This window comes from Protopterus annectens, chromosome 17.part0 (assembly GCF_019279795.1).
Source record: "Protopterus annectens isolate FY-2018-M chromosome 17.part0, PAN1.0, whole genome shotgun sequence".
Classification (NCBI taxonomy): domain Eukaryota; kingdom Metazoa; phylum Chordata; order Ceratodontiformes; family Protopteridae; genus Protopterus; species Protopterus annectens.
The window spans coordinates 574,168,812-574,196,332 of record NC_056751.1 but is presented as its reverse complement, the minus strand read 5'-3'; the positions used below and the strand labels follow the sequence as shown (position 1 = coordinate 574,196,332).

The window sequence follows — 27,521 nt, the reverse complement described above, 5'->3', positions numbered from 1 at the left end:
TGGACTGCCTTTCCTCATCAATGGCCTTGGTGACTGTTTGAAGAAGTCAACCAAGTTCAAAAGGCATGATCTTCCCTTGACAAAGCCAAACTGGGTCGGGTCCAATGTCTGCAAGTCCCTATATCTTTGTTTATGAGCTCCATTATGATCCTCTCCATAGCTTTGCAGACTAGACTTGTTAAGCTTATGGGGCGGTAATTACCAGGGTCCGTAGAGGCACCGCCTTTGTGGAGTGGGACCACAGTTGCCGTCGCCACTCCTTGGGCACGTATCCTGTGGTAAGGCTGAGATTAAACAGCTGCCTTATGTGCGGGTTTAATTCCTCATTTAGCTCGTGTAGCACACAGCCGGGGACACCATCCGGTCCCATTGATGCTGTGTTTTAGCTTTAGAGAGCAGCTTTCACCTGCGCATTTGAGATGTCCGGGAGGCTACACTCGGCTGGGATAGTTATCTCTCCTTTAGGGGAGAGGGGTGAAGTTTGCACTGAACCTGTCTGCCAGTATGTTGGCAATGTCTGTGGGTTCAGTGATTTTTGTATCATTTTGGACTAATTCTGAGCATATCTGGGAGTTTCCACCCAGGTTCCTAACATAGCTGAAAAAGGCCTTATGATTGTCCTTTGAATCCATGGCAATTTTTCTCTCAAAATTGGCCTTAGTTGATTTTATGAGTGCTCGTATTTTTTTACTAATAATGATCAGGGGTGACTTCCCTTTTATGGATTTTGTTCTATCATGTAATAGATACTTACTGGCACTTTTTCTCTACCTCTCCCAAAAAATAATCTCCGAACTAACACTTACCTTTTTCAACACTCAGCCTCATCCCCCTCCCTTTACTACAGTTACGTTAAGCCACCCCTCCCCAACCTCCCATTTCCCTCCAGCCAACCACAATAACCCTGGACAACCTATTTCACAGCCAGAATTCAAACTCTGTTCCATCCTCACTATAACCATCAAAAAAACTCCTCATGAAATTAAAACCTTGCTCTAACGCTGCCGAAGGTATACCCACCAAATACCTCATCCCATTAGCATTCTCAAATAGATCTATCCACGAATCCTACGTCCCTAACCTCTGGAAAAAAGCAATCATCATATCCCTCCACAATGGGGCTCTTCAACTGAAATTTCCAACTTCCATCCCATTGCCATTCTTTCCCCCATCTCCAAACTTGTAGAGAAATGCATTCAATAAGCAACTCTTACATTTTCTCCTAAAAAATCAGATCCTCTCCCATATACAGCATGGCTTTAGACCAGGACACAGTACCTCTACTGGCCTAATGTCTTTCCTAGATGAAGTTAACAAAGCTCAAGACTCAGGGAACATTGTCTCTGTATTATTCTTGGACTTTTCTAAAGCATTTGATACCATCTCTCACACCATCCTCCCTCTCTCTCAACTTGCCAAATTAGGACTTTCAACCTCCTCTCTTAATTGGTTTGAAAGCTACCTTTCCAACAGGGAACATGCCATCAAATGGCAAAATTCCATATCCCCCTATAGTCTCTATGAAACATGCTACAACAAGATTGCTAAATTCGCAACAGTTGCTGTTCTACCCACCACTGCCTAAGCAAATTATATTGGCTCGAATTACCCCACTAGTTAACCTATCTTCAACTAACTACCACACAAACTAATTAATTAATCACATTCATCTATTACAACACAAATTGGCTCCCAAGATCTGAAAACCAACACTTTCTTCAAATTTATAAACCCAAGTTACCAGCCGGTCAGTTATTATATTCTAGATGATCGCAAAAACAAGGAACAACCTACTCTTGTGAATTCGATTACTTCAATGTTCTGTCACCTTTAAAACCACCCTCCACACACATCTTCTCTCCAAAAGGATCTGTAACTATACCTCAAGCAGCTATTTCCTAACTTCATAAAACTTTCTATTTATTCTTACTATTCCCTTCATACATCTCCTCTATAATTACCTGTTCACACTAAAGAGCACCTTGTACTTGGACAGCCTAAACAATTATCTATAGTATTCTTATAATGTGCCATGAATTGTAATTGTGCAGTTTTAACCAACACCTGTGCCTCAATTTGTATTCTTTTTACTGTTCAAAGATGCTTTCATAGTGTTTGTACAATGCACCTTGATTCTGTTTTTATACTACATGTGTTTATAATGCATTTTCTATATTTTTGTACAATGCATCACTTTTCACTAACTGTCCTATACTATGTACTCTCATCTGTATTGTATTTGTGGAGCTTTTCTCCCTGGACCTCCGCAGAAAATGGGCTTTTCTTGGCACAGTGGACTTTCCAAATGCTAATCAGTCAATAAATAAAGAATTTCAATCAGTACAGATGAAACAAACCAGAGAGGCATTATATGGACGAAAGGCACATGGCATGGTCTCAAAATGCCATGTCCACTTCACATTGGTGCTAAAAGAATACAGATTCTTGAAATTATGGCCCAAGCAGATATGAACTGATGACCAATGGGCCATAGCAAAAATGTTCCAATGAAAACATTCCTGAAGCTCGCAATGGAAGCAGACATATCCCTGTTGGAGTGTATTTTGATAACAGCATTTTGTAGAAGATGATACACTACATGGTGGCAAAAGGCAATCCAGTTAGACTTGCACTTGGATAAGGTCTACTCAGTAATTATAATGCTCTACTTATATGCAGCAAAACAGACTATTCCATCTTTCTGAAAAACAAGCGCTCTTAAATAGGTAGAACCTGAACTGATGGTACAATTCAAGATTATGCTGTTATTTTTCTTCCCTGAATTTTGCCCCTAGAGACAACATGACTAAACAAATGGAATGGTTTACGGATAGTTCTGAAATCACTTTTGGGAGGAAATGTGAGTTAGTTTTAAGGTACACTTGATCCTTGTTAAAAGACCATATAGGTTGCCCTACAAAAAGAACTTGCAGCATGAAATTGTATAGGTAGAGGTGATCTATTTTGTTAGAATTACATCTTGTTTTTCTTCTGGTGAGAGAAGAGAGCACCAAGCTAATTCAAGAATTTAGATTGCTTGGAGGCAGTTTAAAGTATAATTAATGTTGGCTAGTGAGTTCAGACAGCTTTTTAAACCCTTTCCACTTGTTTTTAATCCATCTGCTGTTGATTTCCAAGCCTTTCAACCACCGGATAAGTGTATCTAGTAACTGTCTTTGCTTTTTTTATCAGTTTTAAATTATTTTTAGCAGCTTTTATCTGATTCAAGTACTTTTTGTGATAATTTTTAACTTATTTTGTCAGTTTGAGCTCCTTGTTTTTATCAGTTTTAAGTTATTTTGTTTATCAGTCGTCATTTAAACCCTGTAACAACTGGGTTAGTGTTTCAAGCTCTTTTAGCTCTTATTTTGACAAATTCTAGTTAATAGCTGCACTGCAGTTTGATGTTTAAGTGGAATAGCTATTAGAGTTTATTTATTTATTTGACATTTAACTGTGATAGTTCGACTGAGCTAAAGCCTTTTTTCAGCGGAGGCCAGGGGAGAAAAGCTCCACAGTACAAGTTATTTCATTACAATGACTAATAGGATTAACAGTAGCATACATAATTAGTCTAAGCAGAGAATAAGCACACATTTTTTTTTTTTTATCAAAGTTCAGAATGGCAAGCAAGGTACACAAAATATAACTAGTAGGAAGAAAAATAGTAGGATAATAGGAGTGCATAAATACCCTAAGCAAAAATAATCACACTTTTACCACAGAGCAGAAAGGCTAGGGAGAAGCAAAAGTAGCAGATATAAGTAATAAATGGAGATTATACAGCTACAGCAAGAATTATACACATCAATTTACAGTGATTTCGGAAATAAACCCGAGGTTCAAGAAAAGCTTTAAGCCATAAAAGTGTAGTAATGTGCATGGAGGAAATCTAGTTGATAGAGAGTTAATTAGGTGATGGGAGGAGATCATGCAATAGGGGATTAAGCATGAATAACAAGTTTTGAATGAGGTATGTTAGAGGAAATGGAAAAAATATGAAAGTTAGGAATGCGGGGGGAGGAGAAAAGGAAGTTAATGAGGAGGGTATGTAGGAAGTGAATGAGAAGGGAATATTGAGAGTTTTGGGATTAGGAGAATCAGAAATGATGACAAGTTATAGAGTAAAAAGCACAGCAGGAAGACAGTAAGAGAGGGAAATATGGAAAGATGTAAACGAGTTCAAGTGGGATATTTGCAATAACAGGTCCAAGTAGAATTAAGGTAGTCTTTTAGAGCTCATTCACTCCAATGGGGCTCTGGAAGTTTGCACTGTAACTTCCAATGGGCGGAGCCCAAACCTTTTGACAGAATCAAATTGTGTTCACACATTTCAAACAAATGTTCATATTTCTGGAACCATAAGGGTTATGAAAGAAGTATAAATGGCAAACCCTTCAGCACAAGCTATTTTTTATAGTGGTAGTGTTCTTTAGGTTCTAAGTCTTAAATGGAATTTTATAAGTCATAGTAAACGCAGTAACTATTATGTTTGTAATACACTGCAAACAACTTACAATATCTCAGCAACTAAACAGTGTCAGCAGCATTTTATTCGTCTAGCTGAGAGCTTTCATATGAGGCTAAGGAGTTCTGTCTGTGTTTCTTGGTTGGTTAGATACTTAGAAAAATGTGACAATTACATCTATATAAATTAATATCATAAAAACAACAGTTAATATCTCTTTACCTGCACTAGAGAGAGGTCAAATATTAACAAAGTTGAGTTTGCCATTATGTAAGCTTTAAGATGAAATATTTTAAAGCCTTGTACATTGCATGGTTTTGGAATTATTGATGCAAATATGAACAAGCAATATTTGACGCCTAGAGCTGTCAGTCGGAGTTAACTGCAGATGCACCTGGAGGCGTCACTCGGATGTAATGAGTGTCTGATTTATTTTTCGTAAAGACAAGGGAAGTTTGTTCCATGAAAGCGCTGGTATATAGCTATAAAGTTTTTGTCCAAAAGAGCTCTTAGGTTTAGAAATTTTCAGGTGCAATTGATCAAAGCTTCTTAGGGTTTGGGGGGGGGGGTGTAGAGGGAGAACAGGGTGGAGATAGAAGGGCAGGAGAGGGGTTTATGTATGATGGAGTGAATTAGGGTAAGTTGAGAATGGTGAGGGAATTCTAACCAGTTCAGAGAAGTAAGGGCAAGACAGTGATGTGACCTAGGAGGGTTATAAGATTTGACTCTAGCTACTTTATTACAAGTGCTTTGTAAATTTTATGAGAAGATTTGATTGAAGGTTAGTTAGGATCTGAGAACAATATAGTAGGTTAGGGAGGAGGTAAGCCTGGGCAAGTGTCTGTTGTGAGTTGACAGTTAGGAACCTTTTATTTCTGTACAACAGACCAAATTATTGATGAGTTTTCTTAATACTTTGGAATACATGTAGGTCAAATTTTAGTTGGTTGTCTATAATGACTCCGAGAAGCTTAGTATGTGTTTCAGCTAAAACTTGTTTTTTCTCTGGTGAAAGAGCTAGGCTAGTTCAAGAATTTTGATTACTTAGAGAGAGTTTATACATGTAATTGCTGTTGGCTATCGAGAAATGAAAGTTGCTTTTTTTTTTTTTTAATCCTTGATGCTCGTTTTACTGCTGCTGATTTCCTGGCTTTGCAAAACTGGATAAGTGCTTCTTCTTAGTTTTTTTGTAACAAATTTTAAGTTACTTTAGCGTTTTTATCTGATTTGATTTTGTCAGATAATTTTTTTATTTTTTTTTATCAGTTTTAACTTATTTTTGGCTGCGCAGTGGTGCAGCTGTTAATATTGTTGCCTCATAACAAGAAGTTCTCCGGTTCGATTCTCAGCTGGGGTGCCTTCTGTGTGGAGTCTGCATGTCCTCCCTGCATTCACATGGGTTTCCTCCCACATTCCAAAGACATGCATCTGTAGCATTTCTCCCCAGGCCTCCACTGAAAATAGGCTCTGTCCTAGTCAGACTTTCCCGGCCAACAAATATTAAATAAAAATAAAATCATAGTTTTTATTTAGATTCTATAATAGCTAGTTTAAGTGTTTTAAGCTCTTTTAAGTTCTTATTGCAATAAATTCCAGGTAATACGTACAGTGTAGTTCACTATTTAAATGGTGCAGCTGTTAGAATTAAATTCTGGTTTCTTTTTTTTTTTTTTTTCTTTGTGGTTATAGAAGAGGCAGCCAAACAAGTTAAAGAGTTTTGATTGCTTGGAGGAAGTTTTTAAGTGTAACTGCTACTGGCTATTGAATTCTAAGAGATTTTTTTGAATCCTTGGCACTTGTTTAAAATTTGGTATTCCTGCACAGTGCTGCATTGTATTCAGTGGAGTTGCAAGGTTCACTATATAGATGAAGGTGTTTTGATCTGATTGTTTGCTTACTATCTTGACTATTCACCATAGCCGGCCTTAGGCATAGGCCAACTAGGCGGCGCCATCTAGTAGGGCGCTTTTCCAGTAATTTGGATGGTGTAGGTAGACCAGGATGTGGGTGGTGAGGGTGCGCTGTGGAGCCCATTTGCCTAGGGCACCAGTTGACCAAAGGCCGGTCCTGCTATTCACCAAAAATTTTTGAATTTGGCCACCTCACCTATGAGTGGATTTCCCTTATGCTGCGCTATGTGTCAATAATCGACACCTTGAACTACAGCTTCACTTCTAATTCAGACGAGTTCCTCCCCTCTGTTTGTGGAATCATGCCACTGCTCTATCAGCCAATTAGAACTGGTCACTTGGATGCAGCAGCACTGAAACCCTGGAAGCTGCTCTTATTAAAGCAATCTGCTGTAGTCTGCAGTTCTCAAGCCGCCATCCTTCACCTAGTAAATTCCAATTCACATTCCAGTGTAGATCTCCCATAAAAGCACATACTCCTAAAACAGTTTAGCCTGTGCACTATTCCACAAACTAGAATTAACCTACATAGTCCCCTACAGATGGTTTAACTGGTGCATGTCTCCAAAATTTAAATTAAATTAAGCTACTTAGTTACATTTATTTTACTGGTACACTTCTATTTGAAGCAATTAACATTATGGAGGGTTAGCGAATTTCTTTCCTTTCTGTTGTCATCCTTGTAGTACTTGGTGTCCTCAGACAGTGTAGAAACTAACCTATGATAATTGATAATGAACTTTTACTTAACAAAAATAACTATCTGAGAGCTACAAATATTTAACTTTCCCCAAAACCTTGCAGAATGAGAATGATACACTCACACCTTCATCCTCATCTCCACCACATTCTCAACAAAAACACATTAAAATGCCACACGCTAAGAACTAGTAAGAACAGTTCTCAACATAAATTTTCCAACTCAGCTTCTTCATGCACACCTTCAGCACTGAGTCACCAAGCGTCAGATTGCTCCAAAACTTCTATTCCTGAAGAGTCTAACAAAATGTTTTAATAATTGATGGCACAGTTCTTAGGCATACAGTTTCTCCACTCACAAGGCTGGAAAGATACAGGGATATAGTCAAGTTGCCTTTTGTGTGCCAGGATCCCTGACAATTACAAGGGCCCTAAAGACCATTCCTCATGGCAAATATGACCACAACATGCTTCTGGTCCACATGGAAGTGAATGACTTGAGATGCCAAACCCTGAGTGACGGGCAGAGAAAAATACCAAACTTTCCAAGCATGTGACAAATGCAGGTAAGACTTTGGTCCTGAGTGGAGTATTTTCTTCACCAAGAATGATGCCTAGGTACAAAGAAAAATGACTGCCTCTGAATAGCTGTCATCATTCTAGGGGGTACAGTATGTATCAGCATCAGAAATCATGACTGATAGTCCAACTTGCTTCTCAAGGGATGGCCTGCAACTCCTGCCCAAAGGCTTCTGTGTACTTGCTAAAGTCTTTGCTGCCCTCATAGTGCATTTTTAAACAAACTGCCCAGATAACTGAACATTCCAACATAGTAAACCCCAACACGGACCGTATTGAAGTGTCTTTTCTCAAAGTCAGAAGTCTCAGTAACACTATCTGATTTTAGACTTTCTTGCATCTGGAACATATCTATGTTTGTGTAATTACTGACAATTGCTTTAAAGGTAAAGGAAACACTCCCTTCCATGTCTGGGTTTTGTGCTATCGAGACTTCTGGCCTTACGGTAGGATTACTGTGGTAGCATTGTCATGTCAAGGATCACACCACCTCCAGACAGATTCCTAGAGACCTATAAACAGAACTCAAAGATGTCCAGATTATCATAAATAAGGCAACTAGCAACTTATACCCAGCAACAGCACACCTTCCATGTGCTGAAACAATCACTTTAAATTCCTGTAAGTATTAAAAGAACTACCCCACAATTAACTGAAAACCTACACCTCCAATGTAAGGTATACCTAGAAATTCTTGGAACCTACACCTCCAATGTAAAGTACACCCAGATATTCTTGGAATTAACAAACATTCTCTCAAACAGATAGTTAATAAAATCACCATAAGATATAATATTCTAAATCTGGTTCTCATAAATATTTCCTCTACATGTACTTTCCTCCTGGACTTTCTATGTTACGTCAGATTTAAACTAATGGCATTTGCCTTCAAAATCTCCAAAGCACCTGAAACCAACATATCTGAATTTAAAGACTTCAAATGGGAACCTTATACAATTATATGACAAAACATCAAAATTCATCTATGACAGCACCAGCTTAGACACTGACACAGTAGTTAGCGTCATAAAGGATTTTCAACACCCACTTACATAACTGTAAAAAAATTAGCAGTCCCAACCAGAGCAAAAGCAACAGGAAATTCAAAAACAAACCAACCTTGTGACCCACCAACATAAATAAACTTTATAACAAGAGAAAGACTGCAACCATTTGAAATTCCAAGATGTGTTAACGAGAGTCCTGAAACAGGTAAACTGAATGACTGAAAATACAGATTAATATACAAAGTTTGAAATTGCTGTTCCTCTGAATACTACTTTTTTTTGAGGTATGGTGACCTAGGAGTTGGTATATACAAGTTTGGGTATTGTGGGGTGCTTCCCCACCCTGTAAAACAATAAAATACAGCCTTAAAGAAGAAAAGATATGTTCGACATCAGCTGTTCTCCTGTTTCTGGTCTTTTTTTTTAGTCATTTCAGGGATCTGAATTAAGATTTTAACATTCAATACGTTGTCAAAAAAACCTCCTTAAATTAAATAGTAGATCCAAAACTTCTTGTAGAAACATAGTGTAAACACATTGTCAGGGAACTGAGAAATGCCATTAGTTCTATTAAAGCAATTAAAGCAACATGTGAACTTAGGCTAGAGTCTAAGGCCAAGGATAACTTACAGGTAATTCTTTAGCTGTGTGAGGAAACTAAGGAAAAACGAAGTTGAGAACTTATACAAAATGAAACCACTTACTCCAATGCAGCAGGCATCAGCAATATATATTAGCAAACAAGTTTATGGAAAACTTCTCTTCCAAAACATCTAGTCAGACTGCAGATATCACATAATTCAACACACCTTTAATTATCTACACAGAACATGTTCTGAAGGTACTATCAACAATCAAAAATACCTTCTCCACGGGTCCTGAAAACATACCTGGATGTTTAATAAATAGTGCCAAACATGACCTTGTTGTGCCTCTCCTCAGATTGTTAACCTACTCTTAGGTATAAGACTTGATCTTGAATTATGGTGTACTGGAGTAGTAATGCCCCTCTGCATGGGTGGCTCTACTATGGGCCAAAGTAATTACAGATCCATCAGCCTTATAGACCTGATATGGAAAACTATGGAGTGTGTAATAACATCTCATTAGGCTACATTCTCAAACATTTGGCTTGTCAAAGGAAATTCTTCCCTATTAAACCTAGTTAACATCTTCCAGAGAGTCACAAAGGCTGCTGACAGTGGTCAAGCTGTTCGCAAAGCATATCATGACCTAGCCAGTGTTTAATACCATACCCTATATGGACATTATACATAAGCTAAATACTTTAAATATAAATCCTTATGTGGTAAGATGGAAAGCTAGACGGCTTAAAGATGGAACACACAGAGTTAATATGACCGGTGTCTCATCTGAAAGTTAGAAGATAATCAGCGGTGTCCATCTAGACTATTTACTTTTCAGCACTTACTTCTCTGATCTCCAGACTGAGAACCAGGATCTTGTGTTAACTTAGTTTGCAGATGACTGCAAATTGGGTGTTATTGTCAAGACCCTCTCCAACACATGTATCATCATAAAAAACGTATCCCTAGTTAATCCCTGATGTATTGAAAATGGGCTCAAATAAATGTGAAGAACTGTAGTATAGCTTCATTAAACAACTCCCTACCCTCAGCATGTAGCACAGACAATACCACACTATGAAACAAAAATGTAGTCAGGGATCTGGGTTTACATTTCCCTCTCCTTTGATCATCACATAAGAACTGCAGTCACAAAATCCTTCTACTTAGCACAGCTGAAAACCCAGGGTATATCATCAGGATCTGAAGATATCACCATTTCCTTATATTCAGTACTGATTAGACCAATTATAGAATACAATGCTCCCTTTGGGATGTACCTCACTCAACATATCAAACAACCAGAAAAGCCCTTGCCACTCCTAACTAATAAAATTACAGGATTAAAGACCCTGAGCTTGGACAAAGAGAAGGTAGAACATCTATCCCTTTACTCTGTATCTTATAAACGTTTCATAGGTTATTTGGTGTTTACTAGACTAATGGTCACAAGGGCCTTTTTAAGCCTAGCCATGCATCCCAAATCTCTGACAAGTTCTCGTACCCTTGATAAGTGTAAACAGGGGCCTGGGAGATGAACCATTTATAGGCTGCCTGTGTCCATTAGAGACATAGGTGCAAAACCAGGGATGAACTTCCTGTTTCCCATACAATTGCTCAAGTTACACATTAATTGGATTAGGGAGCAACTCTGCTTTACATGGATGGAGAGCCTGTTCCAGAGAAGGGGTGGTCTCTGAGATACATACCTGTCTCTCCAGCAGGTCCTATTTATATCACAGGCAAGGTTTAAGTCTTTAGAATGGGTAACTCTTGTGCTGTTTGTTTTGCAGATACTCAGGAGGTCCACCAAGGTAGGGTCTGACAATGCCTTGTATGCCAGGCAAAGATCTCCCCTCAACAGCCTGTAGGAGACAGAATACAAGCATAGGGCCTTGAGGTGGTCTTCATAGGACATGTTAATTACACCCTGTATTATTTTAGTGAGGAACCTCTGTGGATGTTCCAATTGTTGGATGTGCCTGGTAAGGTACATACCAAAGGGGGCATTGTACCTAATGATAGGTCTGCTGAATGCCATATGTGTAGAACAATGACTTCCTTGGATGTCGACGCAATACCTTTGTTTATAAGTTGCACAACTTAGAATGATTTTCTCACTACTGTAGACAAGTGATGGTCAAAGGCTAGATTACTGTCTATGTGTGCCCCCAAGTTCCTGACTACTGGGTCAGGTCTTAGGAGTGTAATGGCAATATGATAGCTACCAGGGGTGGATGACTTCCTGAAGGATACTATCATGCATTTCTTGGCATTTAGTTTTAGTCCATGGCTCTGACAGCAGTTATTTGTCTGTGTCAGGCCTTCTTGGAGAACATTTATGTCGGTAGGGGAATGAAGAGTAATCTGTGCCTTGCCTAACTTATCATTACACGCCCTGTTGTCCTTGATCTTCTGTATCTCCATAAGTCTAATAAGTTAGCAAACACCAAAACGAAGGACTTAAACCTTAACCAGCAGATAAATGAATGAGATGGACAGAGGGAGAGACACATGTTCATTACACAGTGCCTCCCCTATCTCTGGAATAAGTTGCCCTTGCAAATTAAGCAGTGCAGTGCATTATCAGCCTTCAAACAGAATGTGGATATCTGGATGGGTACCCTCAAATTAACTCCAGAACTAACTTGTCTAACCCTCACTGAAAATTCATTATGACTCGGGTTACAAAGGCTATGATTTTCTCAGCCCTTACAGTGAGCAAATGTGACTGACACTGATCAGTATCTAGTTCCATCCATGTAAAGACCACCTCTGTTCTATGACAAGAAAAAATTATCACTGCTTCTGGTTCACTGCACTTGGAACCAATACCAATGAAAGTCCAAAGCAAGGGGTACCAACACTGGAGACAACTGATAGGACCACAGCAGGCACTCATCCTAGTAAGAAGACACAAGCAGCTCCTTCTCCAGCAAAGTCTCCATCACTATGGCTAGCACCATTGTAAATACTCTGGGTGCAGAAGAAAGAGAAAACATTTACACATTGTTCTGTAAGTGAACCAAAGAAATATTCTGTGCACACAATCACTATAGATGTGACAAATAACATCCATCATTTCCAGTAACTCTGGATTCTCTATGGCAGAAAGTGCATGACCTCCTGGAAAGTCTCTACTGAATAATTTGAAATCCTGGATGTGCTATTTGAAGTCACCCTGATTGAAGATTAGGCAGAAATCACCTATCCATTCTAGAATTAAGCAACGCTGAAAACAGAACTCTGTGCCACTCTCCCTCTCTCTGAAGAAGGAACAGGCACAATGACTACTTTAAGGAATAAACCTGGGACCTATTCCATACACTGTACAGATCATCTGGTACACAGGTGCCCTGTAACAACAGAAGAATGTCCAGATTTTGGTAAACAACATATGCCAGCTAAAGTCAGTAAGGTACAAGATGGAATAAAAATCACCCATCCCCTTTGGAACCATGAAGAGATGCAATAAAACATATTATCTTTCTCCAAGGGAGAGGCTGGCTCTATAGTTCCTATTTGGGGGTCATGTTAAATATCAAATGACTAAAACACTTTAATCACTGAAAGCTGACTCGTGGAATAGTTGGCCAACAGCTGCGTGCAACTTAGAATGAATATAAATATTTACTATCATCATGTTATACATACCAAAAGTAACATGTAAGGTGGTTAACAGTGTATCACAATAGTTGGCCAACAGTTGCAATGTGTTGAGATTTGACAAAGTTGGCTTTTGATAATTAAAATGTTTGATGCTTTCATATCAATGCAGAGAACACTTAGCCCTCTAGCAGAGCTTTTTCCTAGGAGGGGATCTAACAGCTCTGTCTGAAAGCACAGCAGGAACTCGCCAGTCAGTGGTTATCATAAGCTTGCCCCAGGGAGTGCCATATGGCAGTCTGGACAAATGTAACAGCAATTGTATAGTCTGGTTGCTGGGAGAATCTGCTAATGGAGACTGGGGACAAATTGCTTAAATGACAACTACACCCCTCTCCAGAGTTATTTTCCACCATACACAAAGCTCTTCCTACCTCCACGTTACAAAAAAAAAAAAAAAAACTTTCTTCTTTTGTGGCATTTCAATCCTAGCTTCCTTACTACACACCATTTTGGGGCTGAATGAAATCTACTTTCTTTAGGAATTTGTCTGCTTTGCTCTTACATGTTGCCTCTCACATCTGGAAAGTTCTTGTCAAGGAAAACACAAAAAGCAAAGGTATCTGTAGTTCTCTTTTGTTATTTGTAATGCTCACCATCCAACCAAGCACTCAATTCATGGGTGACTCTATCCCTCTATGGACAGGGAAATGTACACTACCTCAGACTCACAGTGCTTCCTGGACTTTATTAACACAAACACTCTGTGTTACTGTAATAGTGTACACTCCAACCAGAGGATCAACCATACTGGATCTGGTACTCACCATCATGGGAGAGATGTGCACTGCACTTCCTGTGTCACATCCTCAATAGTGAGCTCCGATCGCAAAGCTGTCTCATTTGAAGTAAAAATCAACCCAGAAAATCCAGTTAAATCAGTAATAGTTAGGAACTATTCAAAGGCAAACTATATTCTATTAAATGACAGTTTGTCAAAATTTAAGGCTTCCTCCAACCGTGAGACCACAGCTACCTATGCAGAATTATGAACAGAGTCACTATACAAACGTGAATAGCTGCACACAGTTTGCTGTACCTACCAGAAATAAAGCCAAAACAAACTCCACTGGTGGAATCCACACATAACAGGGTATATAATAAAATGAATGGCCAAAATCAGGAAAAGCAACTCATTTAAAAACAAGTGCTCTCTCTTACACTTAAACAAGAAACTAAGGAGGTTTAATGAAGTCCAAACAAGGCCGCCTATGAAGTCAGGATAACCTCACAGGCTAAAGACAATTATAAAACCTTTTTCAGCTGTGTCCAGAACCTTAGAGGTAACACAAAACAGCATGCTGAACTGGTAGAGAATGGTACCACTTCCACTAATCAGGATGACATAACAAATTTACTGGCAGATAAGTTTAGCTCAGACTTCACCTCCCACTCCCCCCCAGCTCCACCAGGTGAAATCCCCTCCAACATACCTTCCCCAGCTACCAGCAGGAGCAGGTGGTGCTGGCAGCACTTGCTAAAGCCAATAATGATGCCACCATGGTTCCTGACAACATCCCAGTTGCCTCCTGAACAGTCTAAAACATGACCTATTAGGACCACTTGAGGCACTATTCCACTACAGCCTTGAAACAGGCTATATTTCAAGTGAATGGAGGATTGCAGCAGACATTCCCTTCCACAAGGGCAGACCATAAACTGATCCAGGGGACCCATCAGTTTAACAAGGCTAATATGTAAAGCCAAGGACTAAATTATCATGGAAGTGATAAATAAGGGCACTGACAACCTGCAGATACTGGATTCATCCCAATTTGACTTTGTTAAGGGAAGTTCAAGCCTACTTAACCTGGTAGACTTCTTTGAAAGGATCACCAAGGCAATGGATGAGAGTAAAAGAGTGCACACAGCATATCCTGACCTGGGCTAAGGCATTTACTACAATATCCCACTCAGGCAATGTTGACAAGGTCTCTGTGCTAGGTCTAAACCCTTTTATAAATAAATTCACAACTGGCCACAGAAAAAGCTTTTTTTTATTTAAGACACATTCTAGAGCTTCGGCAAACAGCCTACTCATGGAAGGCTGTTTTCCGAAGCACTAGAGTGCGTCTTAAATAAAAATAAAAACTTTTTCTGTGGCCAGTTGTGGATTTATTATATCATTTTTACTCTGAGTTATTTTTTGTAAACCCTTATATAGCTCACTGGTTTGCTGGCTGGCTCACAGACAGGACCCAAGAAGTCAGGATTGGTGAGACCACCTCCACCAAGACACTGGTCACTAGTGGAGTACCCCAGGGCTCTGTGCTAAGCCCAGTCCTGTGTGGCACCTACTTCTAGGAAGTCAAGATTAATGGCCTCTAGCTCACTAAGTTCACAGATGACTATAAATTTGGAGCTATTATAGGTTCCCCCAATACACAAACATCTTGCAAGTGGGTTAAATGACAGGTGCCAAAGCCATGACTTAAAACTCAATGCCAGAAATGCATTATAATGCCCTCTGGGAAACTGTCAATGCAAGTTAATTAGTCCATTAATAAAATGGTCCTAAGAGTCGACCCAGTAGTAAAGGATCTGGGAACATATGTGGACAGCAATCTGGCTTTTGACCAACATGTAGCTAAGATGATAAGAAAATCATTCTATGTCACCCAACTTAGAGTATGGCATCCAGGTCCAAGGAAGTTATAGCACCTCTCTACTTGGCCTTTATCAGACCTACCATTGAATACAATGTCCCCCTCTGGCATGCATCTAACCAGACACATACAACAGTTGGAACACCCACAAAGATTTCTCCCCAGGTGAATTCAGGGCATGAGTACTCTATCCTACGCTGATCACCTAAAGCCTCTGTATCTGTATTCAGTCTCCTACAGACTGCTGAGAGGGGATCTTCACCTGGCTTACAGCAATTCCTCAGACCCAGCCCTGATGGATTTGTTGCACATGTGCAAAATAAACAACACCAGAAACACTAGATTCAGGTATCTGAACTTCACTTGTGACATAAATAGAATGTGCTGGAGAGACATCTGTGTACCGAAGGATCCCTGAACTATGGAATGGGCTCCCTATTTATGTAAAACAGAGATCATCCCTGACTCTATTCAAACTGGATGGGAAATCATAAATTTACCCCTGGTTTGGCCCCATGTCCTTTCTAGACAGAGGCTGTCAATAAGAAATGTATACTAACATGCACCCCCCCCCGATATGATACTTGGGACCCAAATATTTTGAAGTGCACGTCTAGGTTTGTAAGGGCCCTAGTGGTCGTTAGCCTTGTAACAACCTGTGAACCTATTTACAGTCACTGGGGCCATAAAACTATTCGGGCTCTAATGAGTCACAGCTCTACTGTCATTTACTCCTCCTCCTACTCTTACTTCCTCTCACACTTTTACTCAAACGTACTACTATAACTACCTTTCCTGACCTTTTCCTTAATTCTCCTTCTTCTGTAACTGTTCCTACCTAGCTCCTCTTTACTTACCTCCCTTTTTAATGTCCTCCATTCCCAAAATTTTTCCTTACTTGTACAATTATGTTCAAATATTTTTTCCTTATTTTCATATTAGCTTTTTTGTGATTTTGTATATTTCTAGCATAATCTGTACTACATATTATATACTTGCATGTTACTTTCTATTTTCTAGTTTAGCCTGTAATGTGCACATTTTCTTACCTATTTTGTACTGTGAGTATCCTATATATTTTGTTTGGTAGAGCTTTTCTCCTTGGGCCTCTGCTGAAAAAGGGCACAAGCTCAGTCAGACTATCCCGGTCAACAAATGTCAAATAAATAAATAATACAGGGTGGATAGGAATGTGGAGATAAGTGTCCTCCAGATTCAATTAAACCAGAAAGGCCTGGGTGAGCAACAGAAGAAACAAAGTCTGAAGAGTGAGCATTTGGAAGGAAGGCACTATAATAAAGGTGTTTAGAAAGGAAAGATCAAGATGTCTCCAGGACCCCTCTTTTCTGGGGACCAGAAACATCCTGTAATAAAAACACAAGCCCCTCTCTGTTTGCAGACCTGGTTGAATTGTACCCTGGTCCAGCAGACCCTGCAACACCCCTGGAAAATGATGAAGCTGTTTTGCACAGGGTTGAGGAATACCAGAAAAGGAGGGAAGGATCTTCCAGGTCATAAAGTAAACCTGCCGGGCAATGGAGTGAACCCAGGTGTCTGTGGTAATCAGCTGCCAAATTGGGAGGGTGAGTGAAAGATAAAACCTGAGGGACAAGGGAACCTGGCTGAGAAGAATGGCAAGCAGACAGTCAAATTGCTGCTTCTGGGGCTTGGGCGTTTGAATAGGCTTATCAGAAAAAACTTGCCTAGTAGCCTTCTTACCTTTGGAAGACTGTCTAGGCAGTCTATGCAAAAAAGCAGTCTTACACAGATAGTTCCTTTGAAACTTGGGACTAGGCGAGACAAAAATCTGCTTCAAATCCTTTCTAACCTTACCTTGATCCTGTAAGGTCTGAAAAAGGTCATCCACAGCAGTACCAAACAAATTCTGGTAATCCGAGAAAACGTCCTGAAGCTTTGCTTTGATATCATCTGGCAAGGCTTGAAGGAGAAGCCAGGAATAGCACATCATCACTGAGCTACACACAGCAGCCCTAGAAGACATAGCTGCATTTGATAGAGTGATGGGAAACCTGAACTGAGCAAGGAGAGAGCTGAGGCCTTACCCTCAGAGTCAGGCATATCAGAAACAATCTTCCCAACCTGGGGAAAAAAAGAGGCAGGATGTACCTGTTTATATCAGTCTGGTAACTGATGGTCCTGAAGGCTAAAGTAGCCGAAGTATATACCTTTTTATCAATCCTCTCTGCGGCTCTACATTTCTTATCTGAAGGAAGTAGCTTGGAAGAAGGCAACAGCCCAGAAGGCTTATCAGTAGATACTGAAATCACTGCAGGATCAGAGGAAGAGCACTTGTACAAGAACTTGCAGGCATCTGGCATCTTATAGAACCTATCAGGTTTCTTAGAAGCTGGAGGTTGAGGATCTTACGCCAGGGAAACAGCAGAGGAGGTATCTAATAGAGCAGCAAACACTGGAGGGACAGCTGAAGATTTAGGAGAGTCCATTTGTAGCAACTCATAATACCTTTTCTGGACATCTGATACATGAGAATAATCCCATTTCAAATGCTCCATTATACACAGGAAGGTGTCAACAAAGGAAAGCTCCTCCAAGGGGAGACTCAAGACTGACAGATTTCTCCTCCTCAGACCCATGGTCCAAAGGTGAAGGCAACTGAGAGGAATAGGCTAAGGAGTCAGCCTCAGAGTCCTCATTCAGAGACTTTGGGTCCCTAGCCCTCTTAGGGGTAGAGGATCAAGAAGGTGCAGGAACTGAAACCTTCCGAGAAGGCTTCAATGCCATCAAAGCATTGCACAAGACTTGAGTGAAGTCCTGCCATCCTCTTTGTGGATCCCTGGGGGCTGACATCACATGCTTAGTCTTCTGCCTTTTCTTCACTAGGATGTCCACTCTGACGAAACGTGGAGGTTCGGACCCCTGCCCGGATTCATTTAGGGTGCCATCACCTCTTCCCTAACAAGGATCTGAGGAATTCCTTTAGGCCCTTTGGAAATAATCAGACATGTTTACCCCTCATCATCTGTGGCAGATGTCTGCAAGGCCCCCCGTAGACATATGAGAAGCAAGTTCCATGCTCGCCTGTAAGAAGATCACTGTGGAAGAAACTGAAGGCAACACCGGACTATCCTCAGGGTTTTCATTCACTTCAAGAGAGATGTCTGGTAGAGGATGGACAACAGCAGAATCAGGCCTAGTCTTCTTGTCTTTCTTTTTGTGCAATGGCTGCACCTAGGGGCGAGCAGATTCTGCTATGGTACCTTTGGCCAAAAAGCTTGAGATGTTGGTTCACAAGGTAAATGAAAAGTGAAAAAAGGTGGCCATGCAAAGTCTTGGGTACAAAAGCCTGACAGATGGAATACCAAGTGTGGTCATGAGATACACCTAAGCAAAACAGGCACCTATCATGGCAGTCTTTATGAGGAATCTGCCTCCCACACTGACATTTCCCTTTCTTGGATGACATGTAACACACTGAACAATGTAAGAAAAAGAAAAAAGAACCCCAGCTGGGTACTTATTGAAAGTTATAGGCTTGGTATTACCAGCAAGGGCATTTAGACTGATGAATGATAATGGCTTCTGGGCTGGTGGCAACGGGAAAGTTCTGAGTTGCAAGCTTGTGTGTGTCACCTTTATGCCGTATGCTTGTGCAGGGAGCATACTCCTGATGTGCAATGCTCCCTAGGTAATAAAGGCTTTGGTATACTGGTTGGACATTGGGCTATCCTTGGCAGGAGATCCCAGAGGTGATGAATACTGCAACTGTGATATGGAAGGATATCAAGGGGGATATGCTGGGTGATGAATCTATCTCTCCATCTAACTTTACTCATTCCTTGATGAAGATTGAGATATCTTGTTCTGATATTGGCTGCACAATTTGATTTGTCAAGGAAGAGGATATCAAGAAGAAATGGATCCCTAAGGGTATGATATGCTAGGCACAGATCTCTCCTCAAGAGCCTGTATGACACAAGTAGAAAGATAATGACTACAGTTTCTTCTAGTAGATAATGTTTCTGAGACCAGAGAACCTTTTAATTAGGAACTTCCACATTTTTTCAAGTTTGTTAATGTGCTTGGCCAGATACATAGTGAAAGGTGCGTTATATTCTTTAAAGGGTATTACTAGAGCAGAACATAGGTGAATAATGACTTCCTTCATTTTATAAGATATGCCTTTAGAAATTAATTGTGAAATTTGGATGGATTTCCTGATGCCTTTAGAAATTAATTGTGAAATGTGGATGGATTTCCTAACTGCAATCACATGAGATGAACAAAGGAGAGTAAGCTTTCAACCCAAGGGCCTAGATCTCTGGACACTGACTCGTAGGATAAAGGGATGTTTTCAGTGTAGTAGGATTCAGGGTTCTTCTGCTTCCCAAAGTGGATGATGCCACACGTCTTAGTGTTTAGCTTAAAGTCTTTTGCTAAGGACCAGAAACTGACTTTGGTTAATTCTTTATATGTATTCAACGGGGATCTGGCAAGCTAACTCAACTTGCAGTCATCAGCAAACTCTGAAAACCAGAGATCACTGTTTTCAGTTTGGCAGCCCAAAAAATAAATTGCACACAATATGGGGCACAGTACAGATCTCTGAGTAACACCACTGGTCACCTTTTGTCTGTCTGAGGAGGTGATACCCACACTGATAATATACATTCTGTCCTTCAGTAATTTGGCTACCCATCTTTACATGTAGGGATTGATGTATAAGGCCATCAGTTTGTAAATAATTCCATCACGTGGTATGGCATCAAATGCCTTGGCTAGATCGAGACAGGCAGTAGGGACAGTGTAACCATTTGTCAACTACATTAGTGATCTTCTCAAAGAAGCTGGGGGTCAAGTCTAGTCAGAATTTTGATTTCATTATTTATGAGTTCAGTGATGGTGCGCTCTATGGCTTTACAGATAAAACTTATAAGGCTGATGGGTCTATAGTTCCTGGGGTTTGTGATAGATCCACCCTTATGGAAGGGCATTACGACAACAGTGCACCAGGACAGCCTGAGGAGGAGTAAGTATTTGTATGTTTAAAACTGTATATTAGACGACCCAGCTGTCTGAACCCATGGAAGAAGCGCACATGGTCTTTCAAGCACTTTTAAAACATGTTCCTTGGTGATGGGCGGAGAGAGTGACTCAGGGATAGTTTGAGAGGAGATGATAGTTTCAGATGAGTAATTTGTTGCAAACTTGGTAGCCATTATGTTTGCAATGTCTTCTCGGTTGAATAGGAGGCTTCATTATGGAAAAATGTGGAGCGGTACTGAGTTATTTCTTAGTTTTCTGGCATAAAGGAAGAAGGACTTGTAGTTATCATTTGCTTCAGTTGCTAGTCTTTGCTTGTGTGATACATTGTCAGTCATTATAATTACCTTCAGTTTCTTAGTGAAGTTGTTAATACAATTCTAATGCTGTGAGGCCGTTGCCCTAAAAAGCAAATTAAGGAGTTTCTTCCTTCTTTATCTAGATTGTTTATATCAGCAGACAACCAGGATGGTTTATTTTTGAATTTTCCACCATACTGGGTTTTGGAAGGGACTGCCAGGTCAATACATTTATCTAAATGGAAATAAAAATCATGAGTGCACTGCAGCTGGCAAAACCCTGCTTTACACTAGATTCTTGGATGATATTTTTATCATCCTACAGGGGAAGAGGGAAGTGGCTGAGACACTGTTAGATAGTTTTAATACCTCCACCAGTTTTTTGAAATTTACATTCAATTTTTCTAAGGAGAGGATCTCTTACTTAGATGTGGAGTTATTTAAGGATATCCCTCTAGGTTGTTTTACTGCCAAAATTCATCGTAAAGTAACTTTTTCTAACAGTTATTTACATTTTGAGAGCAGTCACCCCTTCCATCAGAAGAGGTCGATAGTAAAGGGGCAGTTGGTGAGGGTGGCAAGGATGGTGTCTAAGTTCAGCGACTTCCTTGAAGAATGTGAGTTTATTCGTGGCCTTTTTTTGAACAGGGGATACCCGGATTATCTCATATGCAAATTGGTCAAAGAAGTTTGTGGTAAGTGGAAGAATGGGTTCTACGTACCAATTTTGGGCAATAATGTAGCACCCCAGAACCCAGAGCCATCCCATATGCAAGCCCATGTGAATTTACCTTTGCAGTTTTATTACAACTTTCAGTGTTGATGCAGGGGACATTTCCTCCATCATAAAGAAAAATTGGAGTATTTTACGATTAGACATGCAAAGTAACTCACGTTTTGAGATTACACCCAAGGTGGTGTTTAGGAGGAGGTTGAATCTGAAGAGTATTCTACAGATGAAATCGAACCATGCCCCGGTTAGGGGGATGTACAAATGCAATATGTGTAAATACTGTAGGTTTATTAAAGCAGGGACCTTTTTTAGTATTGGGGAGACCAAATACCCCATCAGGGGTAGATTTAACTGTGCCAGTTCACACGTGGTATATTTGGCTAGGTGCTCTTCATGCCCAGTGTTTTATATAGGAAAAACTGACAGGAAACTTCAGGAACGCCTTTATGAACACCTTTATGCCATCAAAAAGAGAAGATGGAGAATGCACTTGCCAGGCATGTTAAGGAATACCCGGGTCATGAATTTACTTTTTCAGTCATTGATCAAGTAGTTCCTTCCAATAGGGGGGGGTCCAGATACATTACTTTTAGAACAAAAGGAATTAATATGGCAGCTAAAACTAGAAGCTTATCATTATCCAGGCTTAAATGGAATGTTATCCATTTCTTGTATTTTAAAATTAAGAAGTTTGGTTAGGTAATTTTATTGTATTTATTTTTGTGGATTGCATTTGTTTTAATTTCTTCATCTATTTTTTATCTATTTCAGCATGACTTACAAAAGTATGGATATTCCTTTTACTGCTTGTTCAGTTAGGTTGAGTCCTCAGGGAAGAGCTTGAGCAGGTGTTGTGAATGTATTGGCTTAATTGCAAAGTAGTCATGTGATTTATGAGCTTTTTATTAAGGTGTAAGCTGGAATGTGCTGTTTGTTTTTCTGATGAAGTTGGTGTGGGACACTGACAAAAAGCCTGTTATTGTTGAGCTTAAAATAAAATTTTAACTTCCAATTTATCAGCATCACTGTGTCGGGAATTGGTGCATCTGCTGAGGTTTATCATCTTGCCGGCTTCCTTTTCAAGTTGGTTTGTTTTGCGGCATTTCAGTTTTTTTTATACAGCTCAAAGAAGCAGAAGTCTGAGCCTTGAAGTACCGAAGTATCAAAGACAACCTGACCAGAGTCAATGTTCAAGCAATAATGGTTGGTGAAGGTGTGAACTATGGACAGCTGGGCTGTGACCAAAAATGTGTGCAGTTGATGCATTCTTAACACATACAGTGGAAGCAGCCACACACCTCTGATAAAGATATTTTTGACAGCGATAGATAATACAGATGGTAATTCACTTGGAAATGGTTGGCTTGGTGCATGTCAAAAGACACAAACAGCTATTTATTTTTTCCTTAACTCGTGCAGCTGATTTAGTTAAAATCTGATCTGGTGGTGCACAAGGACTCTTTCATATCCTGATTTCTGTCCCACCAAAGAAAACTGGAAGATGATTTGACAATTCAGAGACCACTTTTGCAAGGAAACATGGGCAGCTCCAAAGGAATACCAGATTTTTGTGAAGAACTGGATATGGTTTCCAGTACATTAGAGTTGGCAGCTCCAAAATTCAATGACTAAAAGTGATGACCACCACAAAATGTATTTTCCAAGATAAAGATCATAGACTTAGTAATATATAAAGAGATCAGAGGTCTGGGGTAAGTATCCCCAGTATGGGGATTCAGAGACCCCCTGAAAAAAACAAAGACTTTATTATACTTGACAATAATTTATATAGCAAAACTGTAGAAGTTTTTTTGGAAGGGGACTCTCTTTATTTTAGTTTTTTTACCAGGGTGGTACACTGATCACAATAGACCATTTGTAGGTAATCACAGAAGGTAGTGAATCCCTCTGACAACTGAAACTGTGTAAATATTAACAGCAGAAAAATATGTCTGTCTTAATTTTAGTAATAAATATGACAAGGAAGCAGTAAGATGAGAACAGAGGGATGAAGTAGAAGTGATGCAGGTGAGGAGGTAGTTAGTTGATGCGTCTACTGCTCCTATGTTAATATTTAGTATGTGATACAGAGCTAGCAGTATGGGGGTGAAACCACCACTGATACCAGTTAAAATGTAAAGGGCAGTTGGCTTTAGGGATCTGTGGTAATGTCTCTGCTGCCTTGGGTAATATCCAAAGCCCTGCCACATCCAAATGAGCTTTACACTATATGACTCCAGTTCAGAGTTATAATCACTGACCTCCAGTATGTCCTGGATTTCACCAAACTTAAGCTGAGCCAAGTGCCTTACACTGCACGTTTACTTCTTCTTCTTTCGGCTTTTTCCCAGTTAGGGGTTGCCACAGTGGATCACCTGTCCGCTCATGATTGGCAGTGGAGTTTTACGGTGTCGAGATGCCAGCCCGGCACCCAACCTTCAACAGAAGGCACAAACATGCACACAGTCACACCTAGGGCCAATTTAGAGTGTCCAATCCACCTACAGCATATCTTTGGGATGTGGGAGGAAACCAGAGCACCCGGCGGAAACCCATGCGACCACAGGGAGGACATGCAGACTCCGCACAGAAGGCACCCCAGCCGAGGATCGAACCGGAGAACCTCTTGCTGTGAGGCGGCAATGCTAACTGCTGCACCACCATGGCCGCCCAGTTACACTGCATGTTTACTAAGAGTAATTAAAACTCAACCAAAATTTTGCATATGCACAATATTCTCCAGAATGAGAGGGTAAATGGTAGATTTCCATCACCAACACACTACTTTCATAAGTTTATAGCATACAGCCACCAGCTAGTTAACACTACCAAAACAAGAATACACTTTACTGTTTACTGTTAAAATAAGGCAATCATTAAATATTTAAATGGTAGCAACAAGCTCTGAGCAGTCAACTTCAAAGGGTAAACATCACATAGCTGGAGGTACACAGATAAACATATACATACTCTTAAGGTAAAGAATAAACCATTAGCCACAAATATTTAAAGCTGAATAATAAAATTATTTGTTTGAAATAAGTTTATTTACTCACAAGCTGCACGATGCTTGGCAACCACACCGCTGGAAATACTTTGATTTGGTCAGCTAACAATCAAAAAACAACACTATTAAGTACTTATTTGCTGCTTTCCATTTGTTTTCTGCAATGTAAGATCTGCACTTATTTTTGTGATCTAAAGTTACAAAGCTTAGATTTACACTATGTGGGAGTAGAGATAAAATGTTTTTCTGTGCATTTGATTACTGAAAAAAGAAAGTTTGATGTTTTGCTACTGGCCAGAAAGTTTTTTGAATCTTTTTTTTAATCTCTCTGCCTGTATAACTTATTTATCAGTACATTGTATAGACACAGGTACTTCAAATCTTAACTTTCCCCATAAAAGCAACAATCTAATTTCCTTGTTACTAAACTTGTTTTAGTACTAAACAGTTGAGCAACATCCACCTGGTTTGCACGCAGAGGAGCACTGCTCTTTGGGTTCAGACTTGGATTGCCATTTTACTCAGATAGCACCCTATTGGTTCAACTCCCCTTGCAACCCACACTAACAGAAATCTAGAACCATGGAATTGCAACTTTTAACTGTCCTTGTAGTCAGCTTGGTAGAAATGGGCAGCCTGAGCCAAAGTAGCAGTTGTTTCAGGTTTACAACAACCTAATACTTAAACGATGTGATACAGTGTGTAAGAGATGTTTTTACACAATTTCACTGGAGGCAAGGCTTTCATAAAGCAACTACAAATATCAAACCAGTTGTCAGTGACACTCAACACCCACACTATACCTTACACACACATTACAGACCCACATATGCTGAGGCTCTTACATTAATCTACCTAAACCACAAAGGTCTCCAAACGTAACTAGTCACAAGTACCCTCTGCAAACGCAAACTCTCACCCAAAGGCAAATCTATACACAACCCAACATCTTAGTCATAGGACATTTGTTGCAACACACTCCGATGTACTACTCAACAGGACCCTTCATGCATCCTACAGAGGCTATTTAACATCATCCTCCAAACAGAATTTATGCTGAATGAGTGAAGAACTGCAACTGTCATCCCCCTGCATAAAAGTGGAGCATCAATGGACCTGGATAATTATAGATCAATAAGCCTGGTCAGCCTCTTCTGTATGACTAGGGAAAGAATCATTATGGAATTAATAAACAGGCACATGTCAGTTGCCTGTCGGGGGCCTGATTTGCCATATCATGCATGCACTCAAGTTCTTGCACCATAAGTACACACATGACACACTTACTGTACAGCTGGCAGTAAATGACCTGAGATGTACCTTACTGGATTATATGAAGAGATATATGATGCAGCTCTCAGAATGTGTGTTTAAGGCAGGTAGGACTCTAGCCTTCAGCAGCATTTTACCTTTATCTAGAATAATGCATTCAATATGAACAAAAACATTATTGATCTCAACGACTGGATTAGCTTCTGGTGATATTCAAAAGAGGTGCAATATATATCAGCTTTGGAGGAGATACAAGACAATCCTAATAGCTTTGCCAGGGATGACCTGCACCCCCCCAAGGCTTTCATATATTGACAAAAACATTATATTCCCCCATAGTGCCCTTATAGGCAAAGTCAGTTTTCAAGAGCTTCCAACATAATTAACAGAATCTGGATAACATCAAGATACTGCTGCTCAGTGCTAGGAGCCTTAACAAAAAACCTCAATTCCCTAAAGACATTCCTTACCCTGGAAAGAAATCAATAGATCCATTGTCACAGAGACCTGGTTCAAGAATATTGAGAGCACCCCATCAGAGCAAGGCTTCAATGCCTGTCACACTTTCAAGCTCAATGCACTAGATGAAAGCACTATAGGCATCATGGTCTTCATATTTGTAAAATAAAATTTCACATCTGTACTAATTAGACAGGATAACAACCTGGAATGCCTCCATACCAACCTAGCATTAACAAAATTCCATATTGCATCATAGCAAACTACAGGACAACCTCTATGTCCCCCCCTTGGCCCACATTTCCAACCTGAGATGTATAGAATCATTAAGCATTCAGCCAAACATCATTCTCCTTTGGGATTTCAACTACCCTTCCAACTGGGAAACATACATTCCCAATATGTATGGCCAGAGATTTATGGACTTCATAAATACAAAGGTGCTGGACAAGTTAATCTGCTTTCCAACTAGAGATGACAAAATTCTAGACTTGGTTCACACCAATATGGGGCAGCTTTGTTCCCTACCAGTTCTAACCTCCAACCTAGTCAAATCAGACCATTAATCAGTTACATTCACTATAAGACTCAAGCGAGAAGCATCCTCCAGTAACTCTGTATTCAGAGATTATGCTAAACCAAATCTACTAAACCTGAGTGATGACCTTGCTAAGTTCAAATTTCCCTTCCATCCTGATGACCCATCTGTGAAAGTGGAAACCTTCATAGCCCAACTCCATGCACATGTATCTGTCCCCCTCCAAAGTAAAAACAATGCCAAATTCAAAAATAAATCCCTGTAGTGGAACTTGAATATAAATAGGATCTATAATAAAAGGAAAAGGCTCATGGCACAGAAAAAATAAATGTAACTCTTCAAATGCTAACAACGCACATTTCTAAAGTTAACAGGGAACTCCAGTCCCTGATTAAATCAACCAAAGTCAGATACAAAGTAAAAATAGCCACCAAGGCAAAAGACAACTGATCATAAAACCTGATGTAGTTATGTTCAAAACCTCAAAAACAATGCTCAAAACTGCACAGAACTAATAGTAAGGAATGTCAAATACTATGACCAGGAGGACATAGCCAATCTATAAGCAGATAAATTTAGCTCCAACCCCCCTCCCCACAGTCCCAAAATGTATACCAGCACCCACCACTACCCCTCAAAACTCCCAGGAACAAGTCCTCAAAGCACTAT

The 27,521-nt window shown here is 39.9% G+C and overlaps 1 protein-coding gene across 1 annotated transcript in view; it reads right to left on the bottom strand.

Moving 5' to 3' along the window:
- LOC122791460 overlaps nucleotides 1–17,861 on the bottom strand; it is a 429,024-nt gene extending 411,163 nt beyond the window's left edge. The window contains exons 1-3 of the mRNA XM_044059205.1: nucleotides 17,709–17,861; nucleotides 17,586–17,622; nucleotides 17,356–17,460 (exon numbers count right to left, since the gene is read on the bottom strand). Coding sequence (XP_043915140.1) covers nucleotides 17,356–17,460; nucleotides 17,586–17,622; nucleotides 17,709–17,861 — 295 coding nt within the window. The remainder of the gene's footprint in view (nucleotides 1–17,355; nucleotides 17,461–17,585; nucleotides 17,623–17,708) is intronic.
- Between the last annotated feature and the right edge of the window lie 9,660 nt (nucleotides 17,862–27,521).